At 36.6% G+C, this 21,891-nt stretch overlaps 2 protein-coding genes across 9 annotated transcripts; both read left to right on the top strand.

The window, feature by feature from the left end:
* Window positions 1-5,067: 5,067 nt before the first annotated feature.
* LOC104908795 (uncharacterized) lies at window positions 5,068-13,466 on the top strand. Its single transcript, XM_010697949.4, has 6 exons — window positions 5,068-5,401; window positions 8,336-8,535; window positions 8,939-9,079; window positions 11,601-11,681; window positions 12,539-12,666; window positions 12,981-13,466. The coding sequence occupies exons 1-6, from the start codon at window positions 5,170-5,172 to the stop codon at window positions 13,024-13,026; spliced, it is 828 nt and encodes a 275-aa protein (XP_010696251.1). The 5' UTR covers window positions 5,068-5,169; the 3' UTR covers window positions 13,027-13,466.
* A 3,687-nt stretch (window positions 13,467-17,153) lies between these two features.
* Window positions 17,154-20,955, top strand: LOC104908794 (uncharacterized). Of its 8 annotated transcripts, XM_057396409.1 has the most exons (11): window positions 17,157-17,344; window positions 18,919-18,999; window positions 19,132-19,184; window positions 19,312-19,365; window positions 19,437-19,487; window positions 19,596-19,658; window positions 19,824-19,889; window positions 20,037-20,075; window positions 20,176-20,298; window positions 20,402-20,494; window positions 20,572-20,955. In XM_057396409.1, exons 4-11 carry the CDS (start codon window positions 19,321-19,323, stop codon window positions 20,827-20,829), a joined length of 738 nt encoding a protein of 245 aa, XP_057252392.1. In that variant the 5' UTR covers window positions 17,157-17,344; window positions 18,919-18,999; window positions 19,132-19,184; window positions 19,312-19,320; the 3' UTR covers window positions 20,830-20,955. The 8 variants fall into 8 exon arrangements, with proteins under 8 accessions (XP_048504604.1, XP_048504600.1, XP_057252392.1 ...); XM_048648648.2 differs by lacking the exon at window positions 18,919-18,999 and having other exon boundaries at window positions 19,312-19,350; XM_048648644.2 differs by lacking the exon at window positions 18,919-18,999.
* Window positions 20,956-21,891: the final 936 nt, after the last annotated feature.

Here is a 21,891-nt window from a genome sequence, read left to right as displayed (position 1 = left end):
TCTCGTCGAATTCATCCCTCGCCCTTCTTCCTTTCGTCATGCTCGTCGAATTCAAATCTGGTTTTTGATTCCATCATTCAAGACATCATCGAAATCGAAATTCATATTTAATTTGTATAATCTAGTTTATTTTTTGTTTGTGTAATATTTGCTCTTTAATTTAGTTTGTAGATCTGGTTTTTTTCGAATTTTAATTTATTTTTTTAATGTGAAATTGTTGTAAATTCCCCTTGCGTATCAATTAATTCGTCCTACTAATTTATCTCTCAATGTTTTGGTTAGGTTTTGGTTGTTTTCTAGTACTGCCTGTTGCTGTTGATATGTGTTTTGGTTGTCGTTTTTTTTAAACCCTATCAGTACTTTCCGATGCGGTCATATTCAAAACTGCATCAGATTATTTCTCAAAGTTGTTGCGCATCCATTTGATGCGGACCAAAACCACATCCGTAGGCCCAGTTTTGACCATATGAAATGGGCTTTTTTCCACTAGTGTCTGCGGCCGTCGCGATGTTCTTTTCAGGGCCTTGGTGCCTCAGCTTTTTCTTGATCGGCCTGAACCCCTCTTTGATGTTTAACTCGTGGCACATGACTTTCGGGTCAAGTCCGGACATTTCTGTGGCTTCATAGCCAAATACGTCTTGGTACTCTGTGAATACTTGGACGATTTCCTCTCTTATTTGAGGGTCCACTAGTAGAATAAATGCTACTTGCTGCGGTTAAAAAGTGCCCTATTGCTGCGGTTTTAGGCGTCCAGCAATTAAGGGCGCAGCAATAGATATTAATAATATTGCTGCGGTTTTAAACCGCAACAATATATACCAATATTGCTGCGGTTTTTTAGGCCGAACCGCATCAATATTATAATTTTTGGTGAAATCTAAGGTTGCTGACACGTAATATTGCTGCGGTTTCTGGCCCAGGAACCGCAGCAATATGTCAAGGTGTGGTAATTTTTTTTTTTTTTTTTGCATTTTATCATTAGATTCGAAATGTGAACAAAATTCAAAAAAAATAGCAAAAATTCATACAAACTTAACGCTTAACATTGATTTTAAGTTCTAACACAAACAAAAAAAATAAAGTGACTAGCTTATATTACATCAGAAAAAAAAAAAACAGATCTGAAATAATTACAAAAAACGAAAAAACAAATATAAATAAAAAAACGAAAAAAAAAAATCTGAACAACAACGAAATGAAAAAACGCCGACGGAGAACAGCCGACGAATTTTATTGATCTTCAAGTCGAGTCTTCGATCTTCGACAAAGAACTCGAGACGCCGACGAAGACGAAAAAACGAGACGACGAAGAAGACAGCCGATGAAGAACTCGAGTTTCAGATCTGTTTTCAGATATGTCGACGAAGACAGCCGACGAAGAACTCGAGATGCGCAATTTCGACGGTTTTTTTTTTCTGATCAACGTCGGCTTTTAGCCGTCGTTGTTTACGTGTATTCTTGTAGTGTGCTGTGGTTAAGATCGGCGACTGAAGAGATGTGAGACGATTTCGGTGATGAAGACCGGCGAGAGAGATGAGTGAGTGATGGGTGGCCGGTGGGCCGAGGATGAAGAACGGTCGATGATGAAGACGATAAGATCTGGTGGTGGTAAGCACGTCGTAGAGACGACCACCGCGACGGAGGAGGAGATGCGAGAGCGTGAGGAGAGGGAGAGGAGAGAGAGAGGAGAGAGTGATTTTAGTTTACTGATCTGTGAGGAGGAAATGAGAGGGAGAGAGAGGAGAGAGGTTTAAAAAAACGGCTGGGAGGAATTTTAAAAAGGAAGAAAGAATAAAACCCTAATTGGGCTGGGCATTTTATTTTAAAATACCATATTGTTGCGGTTTTTATTAGGAACCGCAGCAATATATTCAAATATTAATAAAAAAACAAATATTTTAATATATTGCTGCGGTTTTTACGGAAAACCGCAGCAATATAGTTGGTCAAAAAGTCAACTTGAGTTTGAAAATTTTCATGTTGACATATATTGCTGCGGTTTCTTGCCGAAACCGCAACAATATGTCTATTTTATATTTTTCTTTTCTTTTTACGTGATATATTGTTGCGTATGGGTGAAACCGCAGCAATACCACCGCAGCAAATAGCATTTATTCTACTAGTGGTCCATAGCTTTGCCTACCCTCACTGTCCGACCGAGCTTTGTGTCGACCATTACTTCTTCGGCCGGTTAAGGGCGTTCATACTGTTTGGGGTAATCTGTGATGTAGACTCCGAGGCTGCTTGAGGGCCAATCTTTTTCGAGTCCTCTTGGACGTCGTTTTTATTTTTGAGGCTATTTACATAGCATTCCCTTGCTGCCTGCTGATCCCTTGTATCTTTCCCACTTTACCATCATCAGTTTCGAACTGCATGAGGAGCTGGTAGGTTGAGATGGCAGCCTTGGCTTTATTCAGAGTGGGTCTCCACATTATGATGTTGTGAGGTAAAGGAATGTCCAACAGCAAGAAGTCAATTGGTGAGCTTCTGCTTTTACCTTTTTCACCTATCCGACTGGGTAGCTTTATTGAATCGATTGGGTGTACCGAGTTTGCCCCCGAAGCCTATGAGTGGCTGATTGAAGGGGTGACATCCCGCTCGCTGTATTTGAGTTTCCGGAGGCACTCTAGCGTGATAATGTCGGCGGATGACCCACTATCAACTAACACTCTTTTGACCCTTGTATTGGTCACTTTGAGCTCGACGACCAGGGGGTCATCATGTGGTGTATGTAACGTCCGACTCCCCCAAAGTCATCACGGGGCTGTTGGACTTGTGCTTGAGACTGTGGAGGTGGGATTTGCGAGCTCGGCCAATTAGGCCTCCCGAGGCAAAGCCACCTGTTATGACACCAATGAAGCCTTTAGTGTCGCCACTGTTCGACTGACCCACCTTTGGCTTGCCCTTCTCTTCACTGGTGTGTTTGAGGTAGCGGTTCAGCTTGCCTTGTTCCGCTAGGTTGTCCAAGGACTTTTTAAGTTCTCTGTAGTATTTGGTGGTGTGTCCACACTTCTTGTGATACTCACACCACAAACTCCTATCTCTTCAGGCAGAAGATGTTCTGATGGGGGATGGTTGGGGGAGTATGGATTTATCCTTGAGGTCGAAGTAAATCTCTCTCCGATTCTTGCTGAATCGGGGATTGTTGCCATGGTCACTGAATCAATCTGACTGACCCCTTGTTTTTTGTTGCTTTGGTTGGTCCTTGTGATTGCCTTCTTCTTTCCTCTTCTTGCTTCCATCATCCGAGTGACGACATATGTCTGTTGCCTGGATGAATCTCTGGGCCTTAGTCATGGCTTCCGAGAAGGTATTTGCTTCACTCTCCGCCTAGGACCATCTGAGCCTACCGAGTTGAGTCCGGACATTAGGGTGGCAAAGGCTACCGCATCTTGCAGGTCTGTGACCTTCAATGATTCTTCATTGAATCTCTTGATGTAGTCGGCCAGACTCTCATTCTTCTCTTGCCTAACCCCCATGAGATAAAGGCTAGTCTTCTTTTGTCTCTTCCTAGAAGATGAATGAACAAGTCCTCTAATATTGAAAATTCAGTAATGATTCCAGCTGGGAGCTCTTGGAACCAGTTCAGGGCGAGGCCCTTAAGAGTGGTAGGGAAGAAATGACACCATGTGGCTTCGCAGCTGGTTTGCACGCTCATCTGAGCCTTGTAAGTGGCCATGTGATCGTCCAGGTCGGTTAGGCCTGCGAATTATTCGATGAGGGGGTCTTGATTTTTCCGAGAGTGGGGTTTCCAGGATTTCTTGGTTGAATGGGACCATGAACTTGAGACCGCCGTTGTTCAATCGAGCGGGTTTGGAATGAGTTGAATCGCCCTGCCCCTCTCGCTGATTGGCTTTCTTGTTCAAGATGTTCCGAGCATCGTATCTTTGGCTGAGGCGCTTCTGGTTAAGAAAATACCTAGCGTGTTCAGGCTTACGCCTGGGATCGCCCCTTGGGGACTTCGAGCTGTGGGTCTCTTCTTCTCGACAGACTGACCCATGACGAGCTGACCCCTCCCTAGACGGGGGGGCGCTCATCCTGCCTTGATATCTCTCCATTGAGCCGACTGGGCTCCCTGGCTTCGGATCGTGGCCGGCTAGGCTGGCCATGAGACGAGCGAGGATTGTGCTCTTCTCTTTGTGAGCGCACCAAAGCGCGTACTCTTGGCTCGGGAGGATTGTGGAGATTGAGTGGGGCTTGCCCCTGCTCGAAGGCAGTCATTATATCCATGATGCGTTGTAAAGTTTGCTGAAGCTGAGCTGCAATGAAAGCTATGTCCGTTGCGAACAGTAGTGGGGGTCAGCACGTTGAATTTGTTGAGAGGGTGACTGATGGTCTCCTTGAGACAGTTCCCGGTTGGGGTCCATGGTTTAGATCGTGGGAGACCGACGAGCCGGTGAGGGTACGCGACCAGATCTCCCGTGGTGCGGAGGCGAGTGCCCCCTTTCAGACCTCTGAGCTTGCGCAGAGGGGTGCTTATTACGAGTGTTTTTGGTTTTGAGCCATTGCTGACTAACAATGAAGTAAGTTGTTGCTGAATAGAAAATGAGGTGAACTTTGCTGAGTGGTGGCGATGTAACTTTTTGTCAATCCCCACAGACGGCGCCAAACTATTTCTGCCTAGAAATTAATTATGTTTAAGGTGTGTTGATTAGGTATCGGGTCAGACTCGTTGTCTTGAGTCAATTGTCCGTACACCGGAATCCTGCAAAAGACAAGGTTAGACTGTCCCAGAGGTTGCTCCGGGATCGCCTCTCTGACGTTCAAATCAGTCGACGATCAAGCTAGAGAGAGAAAGTCTAGAAAGAGATCCTCTGGTTTGTTAGGTAAGAATTTAATACCTGCTTATTGATGAGGCAACTAGTATTTATAGTGCTTTGAAACCTTCGGCTAAAAAGCAGCCACTTGAATGGCTGCCTGAGTCCAGGTGTCAAGAACACCTATTGGGCCACTTCTTACTGAAAATTGGGCAATAGCTGAAATGAGCCCAAACACTCAACAGTCAGCCCTAAGCAAGTGAGCAGCCAGTAACCCGACTCATTAAAAACTGCTTCCTCCAATTATTAGTAAACCAACCAATTTTTGTTTTCATCAGCCCCCTTCTATCTCTCTCTCCCTCTTCTCTATTTTTTTCCCAATTATAGTAGCAGTAAAGAAGGTAAAGCCAGCATGGGAGACAAAAGAGCAACTCCGACGGCGGTGAAGCAACTTTCCAGATGGATTCGGAGTCGATCAGTTAGACAGCAAGTTAGCTTGGCTTCCGTTTCTGCGTTAATTCTTCTCATTTTTTTGAAGGTGTTCGTAAGAAATTATACCTACTTTTATGTTGCTGCTCAACTTGCTCACTCCATTGGAATCTTAGTCTTGATTTACAAGCTCACCATCACCAAAACTTGTTCTGGTATCATATCTTTGCTAGCTCTTTTCAATTTCCTAATTTTGTTATTATATTGTTAGTTTAGTTCATCACTTATGAATTAGACTTTAGAGACTAGGGATTTTTTAAATTCTGATGATAAATTAATCACATATATATTTCAAGAGAGTATTTAGTTTCATCATCTTAATTAAAAGCCATAACACACCGTACCCCATGTGTGTGTCAAGGTCAGGAACTTGATTGAGATCCTTAAGGTTTCTGATTTTGTCTGCTAGAATTTATCGAACTCATTTTATCTAAACAATTTTTTTTTTCTCTAAATTGTCTTGTTTGTTTGTGTGTTATACTGTTTAAAGCATTAGTTTGTGGAATTGTATAAAAAGATGTTATTTTAGAAGAGTTTATTTCGTCTAACTTATCTTAACAAGTCAAACAAACCTATTCTTAATTATTTTTCTGTAAATCTTAATTATTGTTGCGTCTTAATCTTAATTCCATTTTTCTAATGACAATTGGGAGAAGATAAGGATCCCAACTCCCAAGTGGGCCCAAGGAATAAAGATACTAATTAAGTTCAATGTTCACATGTCTCATGTGTCGTGCCTATTTTTATTTTTTTGTTGGAAATTAAGTCACCCCAAAGGCTAACCCCTACCAAGGCTACTAGCTTTGTAGGAACTACCAGCACATTGGCTGGTAAAGCATGCAAAACATGCTAAGGAAATATCCCAGCAGGGATAACCCTGACCTCAGAGATCAGAGGGGAGTGCTCTACCACATGAGCTAGCTCCTCATCCTTTCATGTGTCGTGCCTATAATTTTGAAATATTTAAGAGAGAATGACTTCCGTAAAAAATGAGAAAAGAGAGAATCTCATGTGTGATGGAGTTTAATCCCACTAATTAGGTGTTTAGATCCTCTAAAATTCTAAAGTAGAGTTTGAATAATATCAATCATTAAATAAAAAATTAATGATTCATATATTATTTTTTTCAAAATCTCCGCTATTTTTTCATCAAAATCCACTCCTTAATTTTCCCCTTCCCACCGATATGAGTCATAATGGTTTTATAATATAGTCCTTGATTTGCCACGTGCGAGTGTGCAACACATTGGATGTTACTCCATTTGGCAAAATTACCCCTTTTTTGTTGAAAAAGAAAGAAAGTGGTAATTGATGTTGACGAAATTTGATCTGTTGTGTTGAATTTTACCTCCAATAATCGAGACTGTATTTAGACTATAGAAATAAATTGTGGATGTGGTCGCCATCACAGTGGTGGTCGCGTTATGTAGAAGCAACTTGTATAAGATGTATGGAACGGATCGTGGCTAACACGACATGAATTTTTTGATAAGAGTTGAACGTTACATTTACGAATTTATAGTTTAAGAAGTATTTTTTCATCATAACATATAAAACATCTCATATGCATCCAATGATCCAAACTTAAATGTCCCCACTAATTGATTATCCTTTCATTAATGTGTGGATATTGTTTTTCTTGTCAATTGGACTCAAATTTATAAGCCCAAAATATTTCGAATTGGATTTTGATAGAATTTAAGGAGTTCGTAGCCTATTAGGCCGTCTAAAAAGGTTAGGGGCCCTATGCTAATTATTGACATTAGTCCTTAAAATCAAAATTGTTATGCAAAATCAGAAAATATAAATATTCTTTTTCTACAATATTACATATGATACTAATTTTTACTAAAAAAAGTAATTAAAGTATGAATATAAGGGTCTGTTCTCCCCAGCTTATTTTCAGTTCAGACCAGTTCAGTTCAGCTCTTGACAATACTTTTACTCTCACATATCACTATTCATTTCAGTTCAATTCAGATCAGTTCAATTCAGTTCAATTCAATTCAGTTCAGTTCAGTTGTTTTATGCCGAAGAGAACAGGCCCTAAGTATAACGTGACTAATCTAAAAAGAAAAAAGGTGTGACATGACTAAAAGAAACAATAGATTTCAAATTTTGGGGCCGACGTTGTATGTAAAAATAGGGTTTAATTGGACTGAACGAAAAACAAAATATCCTTTATTTTCTTTTCCCTTTTAAAATTAATTAAAAAGCAATTAATGTTTCTTGGAATGGTGAAAAACAATAAATATGGGCACATTTTCTTTTAAAGAGAGGTTTGGTATTTTGAATTTATGGATAAATTAAGGATAATTTAGTCCAAGCATATTGATAAAAAGAAGAAAATAGGCACAAAATTAGAGATTTAGGTGACATTGTTTAACATAATGAGTAAAAAATTTTAAGGAATTGAAAATTTTGGTTTGTTTGTTTGACAAATTCACGGGGAGTACAAATACCTGAAATGGAGGAAATTACTTGACTAGGGGGACTTAGGTAAGTGACATTTTCCATGAATCACCAAACAACATTTAGTACGAGTAATTCCTAGGAAATACAATTACATGGGAAAATAAATTTCCAAGGAATTTCACTCCCACCTTCAACCAAACAAGCACTTAATATTCCTTGTTATAAAGCAACATAGATAATTTTTTCCCCCTAAAATAATGGTCAGTCACCAAAGGTTCAAGATGTAGAAGAAGTTCAGAATGGAGTAGTAAAAATTGATCGAAGTAGCACTGCTTCTGTATGAATCTTGGAAGGTTAATCAACTTTTGAAGAGCGAAATCTTGGAAGATTGCTCTGAAAGATCTGATCATCTAATTATGAAAACTAGCTTTATCAATCATAAAATTTGGAATGAACTAAGTATATGATGGATATACAATCTATAAAAGGCTAGTACGCAAATCCTTTCGATTGCACAACAAACATGCAAAAGGCATAAAAGATGACCTATGTGACTACGTTACAGTTCACTTAGTCGGATAATTTTTCTTACTAAAAATTGCTCCTTTAATCATACAACTATATATGCCTGCTTCTAGCAATCTGAATGTATATATTCTTGATGATCTTCACAGGTTTATCATTGAAGACTCAGGAACTTACAGCTGTATTCTTAATCATGAGAATCATATGTCATTTTATGCTTATAAGAGACATTTATGTTGTACTTGATTCTCTAACACTTGTATCTACTCTCTGGGTGATCTATATGATACGCTTTAAGCTAAAGAGTTCCTACATGCAAGAGCTTGACAATATGCCTTTCTATTATGTGGTAAGCAGTTATGTTGTTCATCCAATATTTAGTCTTTTGTTTTTCACTTTTCTCATTTCTCTGATCATATTTCTGAACTTTGTCAATGATGATCAATATTCCATGCACTGCAAGTATTACACACCTTAAATGACCTTAAGCAATCAGAAGCATTTTAGTTATTTTAATCATCATTGACATGTACTTTAGCTGTCCGTAATTTGTTTAAAGTACACTGAACGGTAATGCTTTTCCAAAACAGATGAAATTCAATGCAAATTACATATTCCGTGGGGAATGTGATTGTAATTTATAAGCAAGCATAGCAAGTAATAGATCATCTATAAATTACAGAAAACAGAATTCTTGTGTCATTTTGAATTGTTGACAATTTTCTTACAATTTTTTTTTCTCCTGTTTACAGCTGGTGCCTTCTGCTGTAGTTGCATTAGTAGGCCATCCTGGATTCGCAGTTAACTTTGGTTTCAGATTCTTCTATATGTATTCTAAGACGATTGAAGCCGTTTCAGTGCTCCCTCAGCTGCGCTTAATACAAAATGCTAAGGTACCATAAGACTAGCTTTCATACTTTGGATATATGTTTGTAATGTCTCTATCTCCTAAGGAAGACTTATTTTGGAGAAATCTCTATGTTGTGGTGAGAGTAGGAAGAACTTGAGCCAAGCTACATGCACACTGACACACTGCTCACATGTACAAAATTGTTTCACCAGCTACTGCTACTTATATGTCATTGACTCATTGTTGATCACTTTTGTCTATTTTATGATTTTTTCTCATTAAAATTATTATATATAACCACAAATCATGAATTAAGGTGGATTGTTTAAGTGTAGATGTCATCTGGTAACTTGTTAGGGGGCGTTTGGTTCGCGCAGGGGTAAGGGAAAGGAATCCAGAAAGGGTTACAAGAAGAAAGGAAAGGAATGACCCTGATTTTGTCTGTCTGTTTGGTTCCAACCCTGAAAGGGAATAGTATACTCCCTGATTCCCTTTGTGACTGTTTGGTTTTTTAAGAAAGGGAATCAACAGTTTATTAGATTATAGTTCTTTTGACCTATGATTGTACTCATTCAACCTGTTTTACAATATAAATTCAAAATACTATTTTAACAGTACCATTTTGAAATTTGCTTATGGTCAAATTTATTTACATTGCCACTCCATCACGAAAAGTTCAAAACACCATTTCTAAGGACCGTTTGCCACTCTCCTTGATAACCTCCTTAACGGTGGTCATTTTTGCCGATGATTTCTCCAAACAACCAAACGGCCCTTAACAGCACCCTTTCTTTCTCTCTCCTCTTCTTCGTCGTCTGTTGATGCTAAGTACTACTACTACTACTCTTACCAGTACTAATACTACTATACATGTCTATACACTACAGGACAATCACACAAAAAAAACAAATAGAAATCAAAATTTTCATTATCTACTGCATCTATTTATACGGTGGTCACATGGGAAAAAAAATTTCATCTTTATATGTAATCTTCATCTACTGCACTTGTTTATAGAATAACTACTGCATTTTTTTATACTACATTCGCCGGAAAAAATAAAAATCAAAATTTTGAGTAGAAATCATGCATTGGTCGCCGGAGAAAATACAGAACTCGTTGGAGAAAATTGAAACAAGTTGGTCGCCGGGTCGTCGGGGTCGTCGTGGTCGTCGGGGTCGGCGCGGTGGTCACAGGTCGGCCGGTGGTCACGAGTCGGCGCGGTGGTCACAGGTCGGCCGGTGGTCACAGGGGAAAAATTGTTGAAGTAAGTTGAGCAGTACACAAGAGGAGAGAGAGAGGAGGGTAATGAGTTGGGGTAAGGGTTTTCAAAACCCTTGGGGGGGTGGGGTAATCAACTTAGAGGACTTTGGGGGTAACCTAATAGGAAAAATAGGTTAAGGGTTTCATTAAAGTGGTGAAACAAACAACAAAAAAGGGTTTCATTAATGGTCTTTCCCTTACCCTTTCTTAACACCCCCCAACCAAACGCCCCCTTAGTATATAGTTTGCTCCCTATTTATATAATATGAGTAAATCTGCAGTTCTTAGTGTCAATTCCTCCATAATACGAAAAATAGAACTACTGTAGTTCAGAAGAACTTGAACATAAGAAGGAACCAAATGTATCAAGCTCTGCATGGAATCTATTTGAGTTTGAAAGTAACCATTGTCATCGGGTTAGATGACAATACAGGAGTTCAATTCGTAGTAGCACCAGAGATAAATTGTTTGAGTAGAAGAATAGTAATGGTGCAGGAATGAGGTGAACATAAAATTGCTAGTTTCTTGTATAATGTTGAATTCTATCTTTGTTTGATACTTGCTGACAGAAGATTAAGAAATATACTACATGGAATCTGAGATTAGCTGTCTGCCTGTCTGGTTTATTTGGTGAATTCCACAAGGTTACAGCTCTATCATCTATTGACTTTCCAATCCAATACATGAACTCTTGAACAAAGTGCTACTCCCTCTGTCCCAAAATACTCTTTACACTTTCTTTTTTCATCCGTTCCATACTACTTTTTACGCTTCTGTTTTTGGCTATAACCTACAATTATTTTAATCATTCTACCTTTTAACCATTGCCCCACACTCTTCTCCTGTAAATAAAAAATAGTATCACTCCTACTACTTGTCAACTCTAACCATTGGCCCACACTCTCTCTCCATCATATAGAAAAATACTACTTTTACTACCTAATAACTGCTATCACATCTACCGTTTTAATAAAATAACATTTGATAATCAAACAACTTATCATCTAAAACTACGTGTCCTAATAAGTGTCAAGAGTATTTTGGGATGCATGGAGTATTAATCAAATTTAGAGACACAGTGATAGTGAGGGTTATTGTTGCACCTAGGAGCTAACGAGCAACTGCATTCATAGGAATTTATAGAAGCTGAAGGGCTTAAGTTTTTCTAATCATCGTGATCTGAAGTCTAGTCATTTCTTTTGTCATGTATTTCCTGCTTGAAAATGTTTAGCTTTGTTTGCTATTGTCATTAACTGTCCTTACGTGATTAAAATTTCTTTTTTTCTAATACTCTGCTGCAGATGGTTGAACCATTTACTGCTCACTATGTCTTCGCCCTGGGTGTTGCAAGATTCTTCACTTGTGCCAATTGGATAATCATGGTCAGTATACAACATAGTATATTTTATTGTCTCAAGCATGAGATTGTTATGTGCTTCTACATCATGCTGTTAACGGACGTTATACCTTAGAAAGTTCTATAACCGTAAACCTAGAAATGATAATACACAAATGAGTGCAAACATAGATATGTAAGAATGTTCGATACACAAATGACATGATAAATGCATGCTAGTATGCCAACTCTTCATAGTTCCCACCATCATGCTATCATATTAGGATGCTCATCCCATTTGCATCTTTTGTGAGACATTAGATGCAGGCTTCTGAATAAAAACTACTCCTTTCGTCCCAATATATAGTTCCCATTTCCATTTTGGGTGTCCCAAAATATAGTTCCCATTTCCATATTTATTTCCACATTTTTCCGTAATTTTTCTAGAAAAACCGTGTCCCATCATTTATTTGCTTCTTGAATTATGTTTTTTCCTTTTTTTGTTCAACCAAAATGTTACAATTAATGCTCTTTCACCAATTATTTTTCATTCTCTCTCCTAAAATCATCTTTTCCCATACAACATTTATTTAAATAAACAAAAAATCTTTAATATCCCTCTTATATTCTACTTGCATAAATTACCGTGAAAAAAGGAAAATGGGAACTATATTTTGGGACGGAGGGAATAGGTTGCAAACTAGCATGATATACAAAGCTGGGTCATTGACCTAGAATGTAGGACCAACACTGCTCTTGCTCCCACTTATAATGGGTGTGTCATTCACTCGTTGATGAATATATTGTAGAACTAATGGATACTTATTACGTTCCATTATATGTCATGTTAAAAATCTACCCAAGATTCCTTAACTTACTGCCATATATTGCAAATACTTGCAGCTTATTGACACTAGAGGAGTATTGCTGACGCAAATAGGGCAAGGACATCTTTACTTGCTAATAGCTCTCCTCGCTGAGGTGGTTCAAACCTTCATCTTGGCAGATTTCTGTTATTACTACGTCAAGAGGTACATCAAAATTCTTGATTATACATATATCTATAACTTCATTCTTGTGATGTAATACTGCATCTAATTGCATTTATTTCTAACATCAAACTAGCTTCAGACTACACTTACCAGTGACAAGTATTATTTATGGGTAGAAAGAGACCCTAATTGTTGCTCATTTATACATTAACCAAGTTTTGATTTTCATTACTTAAGACTGACTATCCTAGCTACCCTTGCATGAGGTCTATAATTTTTTCTTTCTAGTTATTTCTCCCTTAATATTGTTTGGTTACAAACTATGAAATCTGAAAAGAATGTGGCTTTTACAGTGTTATGGAGGGACAGCGCATGATGCGACTACCTTCACTGGTTTAGGCTTGGGATGTGTGTGTTAGGAGCGGCGACAATGAAGATGCTCAAGTGTGTTCACTCCATGCTGTCTGCCTATTGCCACCAACAAACTCCAACCTCTCTTACCGCATGTTAGCCTATGTGACACCAAGACTTGTACATTCTTAGTCTCTATGTCTGTAATCTCCTAGACAAAGAATTTGCTCTTCCTCAGCATCCATCTTGTGCAAACTAGACTACGATACATGGGCATAAGTGCAAAAGTCGGGGTAATAGGAAGATTCAAACCTGGCCAGGCCGGAAGCAGCCCCTGTATATTTAGAAATAAAAGAAAATAAACAGCTTTATTGTTCTATAACGTTGGTATGTCTTATACATTGCATAAGCCATGACTAATGAGAATAGGTTGCATGTGTTTGAGGTCCTCCTTTCACTTTTTGATTTAGGAAAAGAAGATTAAATTCCCCATGGTGCGATTAACTCAAAATAGTGAGCAACAACTTTTATACCTAGAGATGTGAAGATTTATAAAACATTGAAACTATATCTTGAACTTGGAGACATCATTGCATATTTGCATGTGATAATTTCCAAAAGCATGTATTATGGCATTCGGGTCTAATTGCTTCTCCCCACTTGGGTATTAACTTTATTATTGTTAGGGGCAATAATTGCTGGTGGCTTATAAGACCTTAATTTGTCCATATTAGCTAAACAAAAATGTTATGTCCTAAGGGGCTCGGGATACCTTCGATTGGCTCTAGGATATTTCAGAGTCCCTTTGTAGCCCATGTATGCCTTCTGTTGCTTTACTTTCCACACCACCGTCGCTATGCCTCGAAATAACTCGAGAGTCCATCATATGCCCGTTTTAAGGCATGTGAGTGATTTCAAAGGCCTTCCCACCATTGTTTGGCCTTTGAAAATGCCTGATTGCATGTATTATAACATTTAATTTTATCTGTTTTAGGGTCGTTTAAAATATTTAGGATCTGATGATGTTTTTCCCTCGAGACCATTTTAAAGAGCTTAGGATGCCTTAGGATTGCCTACAGGTGCTTTGGACCCCCTCGCTATGCCCCCAAAATGGTTTTGTAGGCCATCTTATGCTCATTTATAGCCGCAAGGTTGTTTTCAAAGGCCCTCTCAGGGTCCTAAGGTGCATCCCATGGGGTCTGTTGTCCGGGCTTTGACAATGTCTAAAAGTGTGGGTTATAACCTTCAATGTTCCTTGTTATGGGGACGATTTTAGGATATTTTCGGGTCTAACTATATTTTACGTCTAGGATCTTCCTAAGGGATCTGAGATGCCTTGGGACAACTCTCGAGTTTTTATGACTTGCTTTGTTGCCCACATATGACTTCCATTTGCTTGCTTTGAACCATTCACAACTTTTACAAGTGGAAAATAACTCAAATGCTCCGGTGTTTAAGGCTCCAAATGTACCAAAAGCAGTTTTTTCCACTAATTGTAGTTTCATAGCATATCGTCATTGACATTCATAACTTTCCCATACTTAGCCTTATGTGTAAGGATGGGCATGGACCTAGGATCCAACCCAGCTTGATGCATTTTTAAGAGTCTTGAGTCTATTATTTGGAGACCTATTGGGTTTGGGTGGGATATGGGTGTTAAAGTCGAGTCTGATAGATTTAAACCCATATCCAACCCAGACCCTGCCCATCAGTGGCGGATTTTAACTAATTATTTAATAGGGGTCGAATTGATAAAATAAAAAATTTTGTGTAAAATTTTAAATGATAAATAAAAACACTAATACACACCAAAATATAAATATACTATTATTAATGGCTACAAAGAGCTTGTAGCTAATGTAATAAATAAAAATCTCAAAGGTGCAAGTTTTAAGAAATTGTTTCCATTTATTTGTTTGACCATTATGAAATATTCAAGAAATTGAGTAATTTTTTAAGAAATTGAAGGTATAGTTCATTAGCAATTAAATAAATTACTCCAGTAAAAAAAACTAAATAAATTACCAAATTGCTTTCTTAAGTCACAAAAAAAGAGATAAACTTATATTTTAGGATCGTTAGGAATGAGTTTGAAGAAATAAGAAGTATTATTATAGTTAAATAAAAAAGAAAGTTTTTTAGGGAAGAAGAATAAAAGATAGTACAATCAATGGAAAAGATTTTTCTACATTAGACAAATTAATATAAGCCAAAGATAGAGGGAAAGAAGAAAGAAAGACGTAAAAAACAAAAAAAAAAGGAAAAGAAAAAAGAGAAGCATTTAAAATGAAGAAAAACAAAAAAAGTCCAAAGCCTTTTATACCTTGCTTCACTACCACTGTGCCACAATTTGTTTTGTGACATAAATTGCAGTTTACTTAATTTATCTTATACATTATAGGGGGCCAAGCCCCATTCGCCCCTGCGCCCCACAGACTCATTTTCTTTTACATATTAATTGTATATATATAAAAACAATATAAAATATATAATATGCAACAAAAAATTTTATCCTAATATTTAAATTTCGAAGCATATTTCTAGCACTATCAAATGGAACAAAAATTATAACATTTCAAATTGCGTAGCAAAAGTTATACACAATGTACATAATATAATAATTTAGGTTGTTCATGCAAAATCAAACACTAATTTTAGCTTATATAAAACTTCTTATGCGTATTTAAATCTATGTAGAACTCTATTTTTAAAAATATTTAAAATAAAAACTAATGACCTAACAATCCTACGCGGCGTTCTCTATTTCATAAGTTGTAGAACTATATTGTAAATGAATATTATTTCAGAGCATATTTCGAGCACTATCCAATGGAACAAAAATTATAATATTTCGAATTACGTAGCAAAAGTTATACACAAATTACATAATATAATAATGTAAGTTGTTCATTCAACACGAAACTCTCATTTTGGCTTATCCAAAGCTCATAATATCTATGTAGAGCTCTATTTTTGTAAAAAATAAAAAAATTGATGACATGACAATCCTATCTGGTGCGCTCTATATTCCCGAAACGTTCCTCTTATATATATATATATATATTGTAAATGGATCCTATTCGGAGCATATTTCGAGCACTATCCAATGGATAAAAATTATAAAATTCTGAATTATATTGCAAAAGTTATACACAATTTACATAATCTAATAATTTAGGTACATGCAAAATCAAACTCTAATTTTTGGTTATTTAGAACTCCTTACGTGTATTTAAATCTATGTAAAACTCTATTTTTGTAAAAGGTTAAAATAAAATTTGATGACATGACAATCCTACATAGCACAATCTATGACCTTGAAATCTCGAGGAGCTCCCTATACTCCCGAAAAGTTCCTCGTTTATTTTTATATATAAATATATTGATTAATTTATTTTTTAGCAAGAAAATACGATCAATGAAATAATTAACTTTATTAACTTTATAATTTACTTCATATTTATATTTGGTAATTATCGAAATATCTAAGGATATATTCCTTCAAGTTGCTCAGTACATTATATTTATCATGTTGTGTACTCCCTCCGTCCCAATTTAATTGCTACATTTGCTTTTTCACAGTTTACGAGATGCAACTTCAAATATCAATATATTGAGTTGCATATATAAAAAAAATTATAAAAATTATATATTTAGAAAATACAAATTTTTGAATCAAACAAGATCCAACATGACTATATTTTTTCTTATGTATATAGAGTAAAAGATACTCCCTCCGTCCCAATTTATTTGCTACATTTTACCATTTAGGTGTGTCCCAATTTATTTGCTACATTTGTAAATATTTTCATATATAGTACATAGGTCCCACACTTTATTTACAAATTTGCCATCAATCCCTCCTTGGTTTTTGTAAATATTTCCATATATAATACATAGGTCCCACAATTTACCTATTTGCTTTTTTGTTAATTCTTGTTATGGCAATGGTCCCCACTCCCTCCTTGGTCTTTGTGATAAAGTGAATGTAGCAAATAAATTGGGACGGAGGGAGTAGTTAAAATTATGACGTGAATAATACCTACTGTCAAAATGTAACAACTGAATTGGAGCGGAGGGAATATTTACTGTTACGAAAATGATGTGTAATGTTCCAAAACGCCACTCAAAAGTTTCGAATTATAACAAACTCCAATACTCCATGTGTCCCCTGTTCCTGTTGGCTTCATCTCTTCGACTAGTCAAATCTTTAAAAGAGATGAAAATTTAGCGTGCAACTTCCTTACTAGAAGTGTCTTTAAAAACAAAAAAATGAAATCTGTTTTGCTGTCTTTCATCTTCATCCTAACTTTTATCACTACTCACTTCCCCAGTTCAGCCTCTCTCCCTTTCATTCTCATCCATGGTATCCTCTTGCTATCTAATCATTTTGCTTCATTTCATTTATTACTTATTATTGCCATTAATTTGGTTTTTTACAGTTTAATTCCCATATGGTCATAAATACCCTTTTTATTATAGTTGCAAGTTTTTTGACACGTAATTTTAGGACGTTGATAGGAAGTAAAAGAAAACAAATTGTTTGTTTATATAATCGAAAAACCGGTAAGAGGACTAGAGGAGTGGTTCATTTCATAGGTACTTGTGTTCTTTTAATTAATTTGCCTCTTTACCTTAGCTTGACAGTTTGATTGTAACTACGGGCCTGTTCTCCGCAATTTATTTTCAGTTCAGTTCAATTCAGTTCAGTTCAGTTTAAATCAGTTCAGATCTGTTCAATTCAGTTTAGTTCAACTCTTGACAATATTTTTACTCTCACATATCACTATTCATTTCAGTTCAATTCAATTCAGTTCAGTTCAGCTGTTTTATGTCGAAGAAAACAGATCCTAATAAATGCTTCCTCCATTTAGAAATAGTTGCACTATTTCTATTTTATGCGTTATTTACATCTTACACTTAGATTGTCTTTGATGATTTATTTTTTATGTGGAGTCTTGTTAGATTTGTCTCGATGTAAATTTTTTTAAAATAAGCTTTTTATAATTTTTACTTATTGATAATTAAAAATATTAATGATTGAAATCATACATCGACATGCGTAAAAATTAGCAACTATTTCTAAATGGAGGGAACATGAGACTATGAGAGGCAGTAAATTTGGACTATTGCATACGAATGATGACAGACCTAAAAGAAACATATGACTAAAACACGGAAATTAGTAAAAATCAGCTTAGATTAGGAAAATCAGGCTTCATTAGCATATTTAGCAATGATGGGTTTAGTCCAGGTAAACTAGATGATGAGAATAGGATCTGAGTTGGAGGAACATGATTGGAACTATTCTCTAAATTGTATGATTTTGAATTTAGGATATGATGGTTACAAACATTCAGCTAAATAGATCAATCACTTATATAGATTCTTCATAATATATCTAATTTGTTAAATGGTAGTAGTACTTATCTCAATTTCCTTAGTTCTCTTTGTTACCGACGTCCTGTCAGTAAGCGATTATAAATGATGGCAATGATAGAAATTTAGTGTAGTTTTGCAAGAAAAACTCATGTTAATGTCCATGATAATAAAAATCCACCTCCAAACATGCATTTTTCTTCATAAATGTGCATTACCATCTACACTTTAAAAGTTACCAATAAAAGTTTGTGAAAAAAATCACATGTTTGACGGTTTGACCATAAACTCTTGTCACTATGGTAACGGGAATTTTCCTTGCATGAAATAATGTCATTACCACCATTTATTTCCGCCTGCCAAATAGGTTGTAAACAGTAAACGTCATGTGATTTTGTTCATTTGTTGAATTTCATGTTTTGCATATGGGGGTTGTCCCACGATTAATAAGAGGAGAGTACTTTAGGTAGTCTTTCAAGCTGTTTCATTAACTCTGCCTATAGTTTAAATTGTCATAATGTGCTTAACGAAATTTTATGTATTTATTCGTTTCACAAGCAGTGGACAAGATTGTAGTGTTAAGAAAGTTTCTGATCTCATTAAGCAGTTAAGTCGTTGGTCAGCTACGGAAGGATATTGCATGTATATATGTTAATTCCTTTTAATTATTCTGCTTTTTGTAGATCATATAAACTCATGATCTTCCTTTTTTGCATAATTAAGCCTAAATTTCATACTTTAGTTTCTCATAGTTCTTTTGTTGCGAATCTTCAGAGGAACAAGCCACGGAAAACTGAACTGATCAGGCAGCGATTGCCTGCAGCAAGGTCTCACTTTTCAGTACAGTGAACAGTCACACAGCTTAGTGTTTATGACTTAATTATGAGTTACAGAAATCATAATTGCTTAATTTATTAGTGTTTGATGATTGTGTATTATCAAAATGACATACAGGTGAAGCGAATGAAAGAGCTTGATCAAGGTTATAACATTGTCGGTCTCTCTCAGATATTAATGGCTTAATCGTTTTTCTCTAAGAAACTATAGCAGTATTTCACTGAAGCTTACGCTTGTTGCAGGGGAATTTAATCGCAAGAAGCATAATTGAATTCTGTGATGGAGCACCAAGAGTAAGAAAAATTTCATATAATTACTTTCCCAACAGACAAGGTTCTTTTCTACTTTCTCCCTATTGGGTAACGGTCTTGTAACAATGATAATTTTGATGGCACCAACAGGCAAAGAACTTCATTTCATTAGCAGGGCCACATGTTGGAATAGCTGCACCCCCTTTCGGCCTTGTAAGTGTCGTAATCTCTTCATTGCTACATTCGGAGATTACGTATTAGCAGACTAGCAGTATACTTTATTTGATGCATGGAAAATGCATTTGAATAATTTTTATATCATTAGCGCGTAAACAGCAGTTTCAGATGACATTCTTCCTTGGCTTGTTTCATCTGCAGTTTAGAGAGTTGTACTCTGCAGCAGCAAAATTTATCAACTTTGGTATCTACGGAAAATTTATCCAGGCAAGAATCTCACTTTACATATGTATTATAGTGTGTATGTTTTCTTATCAATGTCATATGATCTGCTACCTTTACTACAATTTTAGCTTCTGACGAGTTCAATTTTTTCTCCTTTTCAATAAATTCTGTTGTTCCTTCGAAATGCAGAAAAATTTGGCTGCCAGTGGTTATATCAAAATCCCATATGTAAGCAATATTTCTTATCACATCTATCTGCTGTTTATCCGCAGTTTTTATTCACATTTCAGCAACCATCTTCAATATATCATGTTGTATCATACTTCAGAATATTCCTTCATATCTCCGAAATTCTAAATTCCTTCCGAAGCTTAACAACGAACTATCGAATGAAAGAAACTCGACCTACAAAGAAAGGTTCGAAAGTTTAGAGAACTTGGTGCTTATTAAGGTGAGCGAGCTTTAAGAGAAGATTATTTTTAAACAGTTTGCACATACAGCATATTATACGATGCAGTAAGATAAAACTAACACTCATTTGCATGATGAAACAGTTCGACAATGAAAACGTTCTACAACCGAAAGAAACCTCATGGTTTGGGTATCATCCGGACTGTTCCTTCTCCAGTGTGCTATCTACCCAAGAGGTAAATTATTATTTCAAGATCAGTTCTTTAGCGGTTACCATGCATCAAATTTATTACTTGATGTTTCTCAAACGTAGACGAAGCTTTTCATTGAAGATTGGATTGGTTTAAAAGCATTGGAGGAAGCAGGGAATGTCACGTACATAACTTTACCAGGGGTTCATTTAGAAATCTCAGATGATGGTTTGAAAAAATACATTGTACCCTACTTAAAGAACAAAAACCTGACATGGCATAACGCGTCAACGCCACATGTACTGTTGCCTAACTGGAAACCAATCATATTGACGATAAAACGGCAATGTCCTATAGAGGTGCAGGTGATAAGACGGTAATACTCCAAGACATTCCCAGATCGTACATAGCTAGTTTTTTGTAGTTGCTATCTCAATAGTATATGTGTAATATCTTTCTGGCTCCCGTGAAATTTTATCATATGATATATATATTGTTTTGAAATACTTGGACTGTGTACCAAACTTACTGCGTGACAGATCAAGATGAGTGAGCAGTGAGCCCGTCCTAACCAACATCTAAGACTTTTATTAACTCAATTACAAGAGGGAGTCAGTGGAGAGCTAAACCCAGAATTTTTATTAGCCTTCTCTCATTCTACCATGGTAAAGAATGGAAAACAGGGTATCAGACAATTTTGATTTTGATGCAAATATAAGACCATCATCTTAATACACATGGATGTTTACTGTAAGGATGCCACTTATCTGGTCTGCCCGCATGCTGCAGCTACCCTGCATAAGAAGTTTCTCCTCTGCAATCCTCTGCTGGGTGTGGTGGTGTGGCAAATGAAGCCACAAGCAGCAACATGTGCCTTGTATATCAGTTATCATGCTCAAATCTGCCAATATTTGACTATCTTCAACACTCGGCTGACTTGATCGTAGCCGTCAAGATCCGAGTTTGTCAACATAACTACGAAGCAGTCATCAAATTCGAACAAGTTCCCAACTATTGGAGCCCTGAGCTTCTGATTATCAAACCGTTACTTGAGTCACAGCTTTTCACCTTATAATTGTAATAATCCTTAACAGCAAGTAATCAGCAAGAAGCAGCGCAAGCTATCACAAAATAATCGACTAATCTCAAAGGGTATTGGACTACACCAGTCACCTCCTGGTGTTATAATAAGGCAAGTATGCACTAGAAATACCTGCCACTGGGATCAGGGGCGGAGCCAGGATTTCCGGCAAGGGGTAGCGTATTTTTGCGGTAGGATCAGATACCAAACAAAAATGCCAATTCAACCGTTTATAAATCCAAAATATTTGATCTTAAATTTGGTTTAATTTCATACGTCTTTGAGTGATAACCCATTACTGTAGTTTTTAAATACATTCTAAACACAATTCATTTCAAATTCCAAAAAACCACATTAGCCA

Source organism: Beta vulgaris, chromosome 7 (genome assembly GCF_026745355.1).
Source record: "Beta vulgaris subsp. vulgaris cultivar EL10 chromosome 7, EL10.2, whole genome shotgun sequence".
In the NCBI taxonomy this organism is placed as follows: domain Eukaryota; kingdom Viridiplantae; phylum Streptophyta; class Magnoliopsida; order Caryophyllales; family Amaranthaceae; genus Beta; species Beta vulgaris.
This window is presented reverse-complemented; position numbering and strand designations above follow the sequence as displayed.

Bases quoted from the DNA above. Each gene is read 5' to 3' on its own strand.
- LOC104908795 (XM_010697949.4), top strand. From the start codon at position 5,170: ATGGGAGACAAAAGAGCAACTCCGACGGCGGTGAAGCAACTTTCCAGA. The intron at 5,402-8,335 runs GTATCATATCTT...TGATCTTCACAG, and splicing joins CATCACCAAAACTTGTTCTG to GTTTATCATTGAAGACTCAG. The intron at 9,080-11,600 runs GTACCATAAGAC...ACTCTGCTGCAG, and splicing joins GCTTAATACAAAATGCTAAG to ATGGTTGAACCATTTACTGC.
- LOC104908794 (XM_048648641.2), top strand. From the start codon at position 19,282: ATGATTGTGTATTATCAAAATGACATACAGGTGAAGCGAATGAAAGAG. The intron at 19,366-19,436 runs ATATTAATGGCT...CGCTTGTTGCAG, and splicing joins ACATTGTCGGTCTCTCTCAG to GGGAATTTAATCGCAAGAAG. The intron at 20,076-20,175 runs GTAAGCAATATT...ATCATACTTCAG, and splicing joins GTTATATCAAAATCCCATAT to AATATTCCTTCATATCTCCG.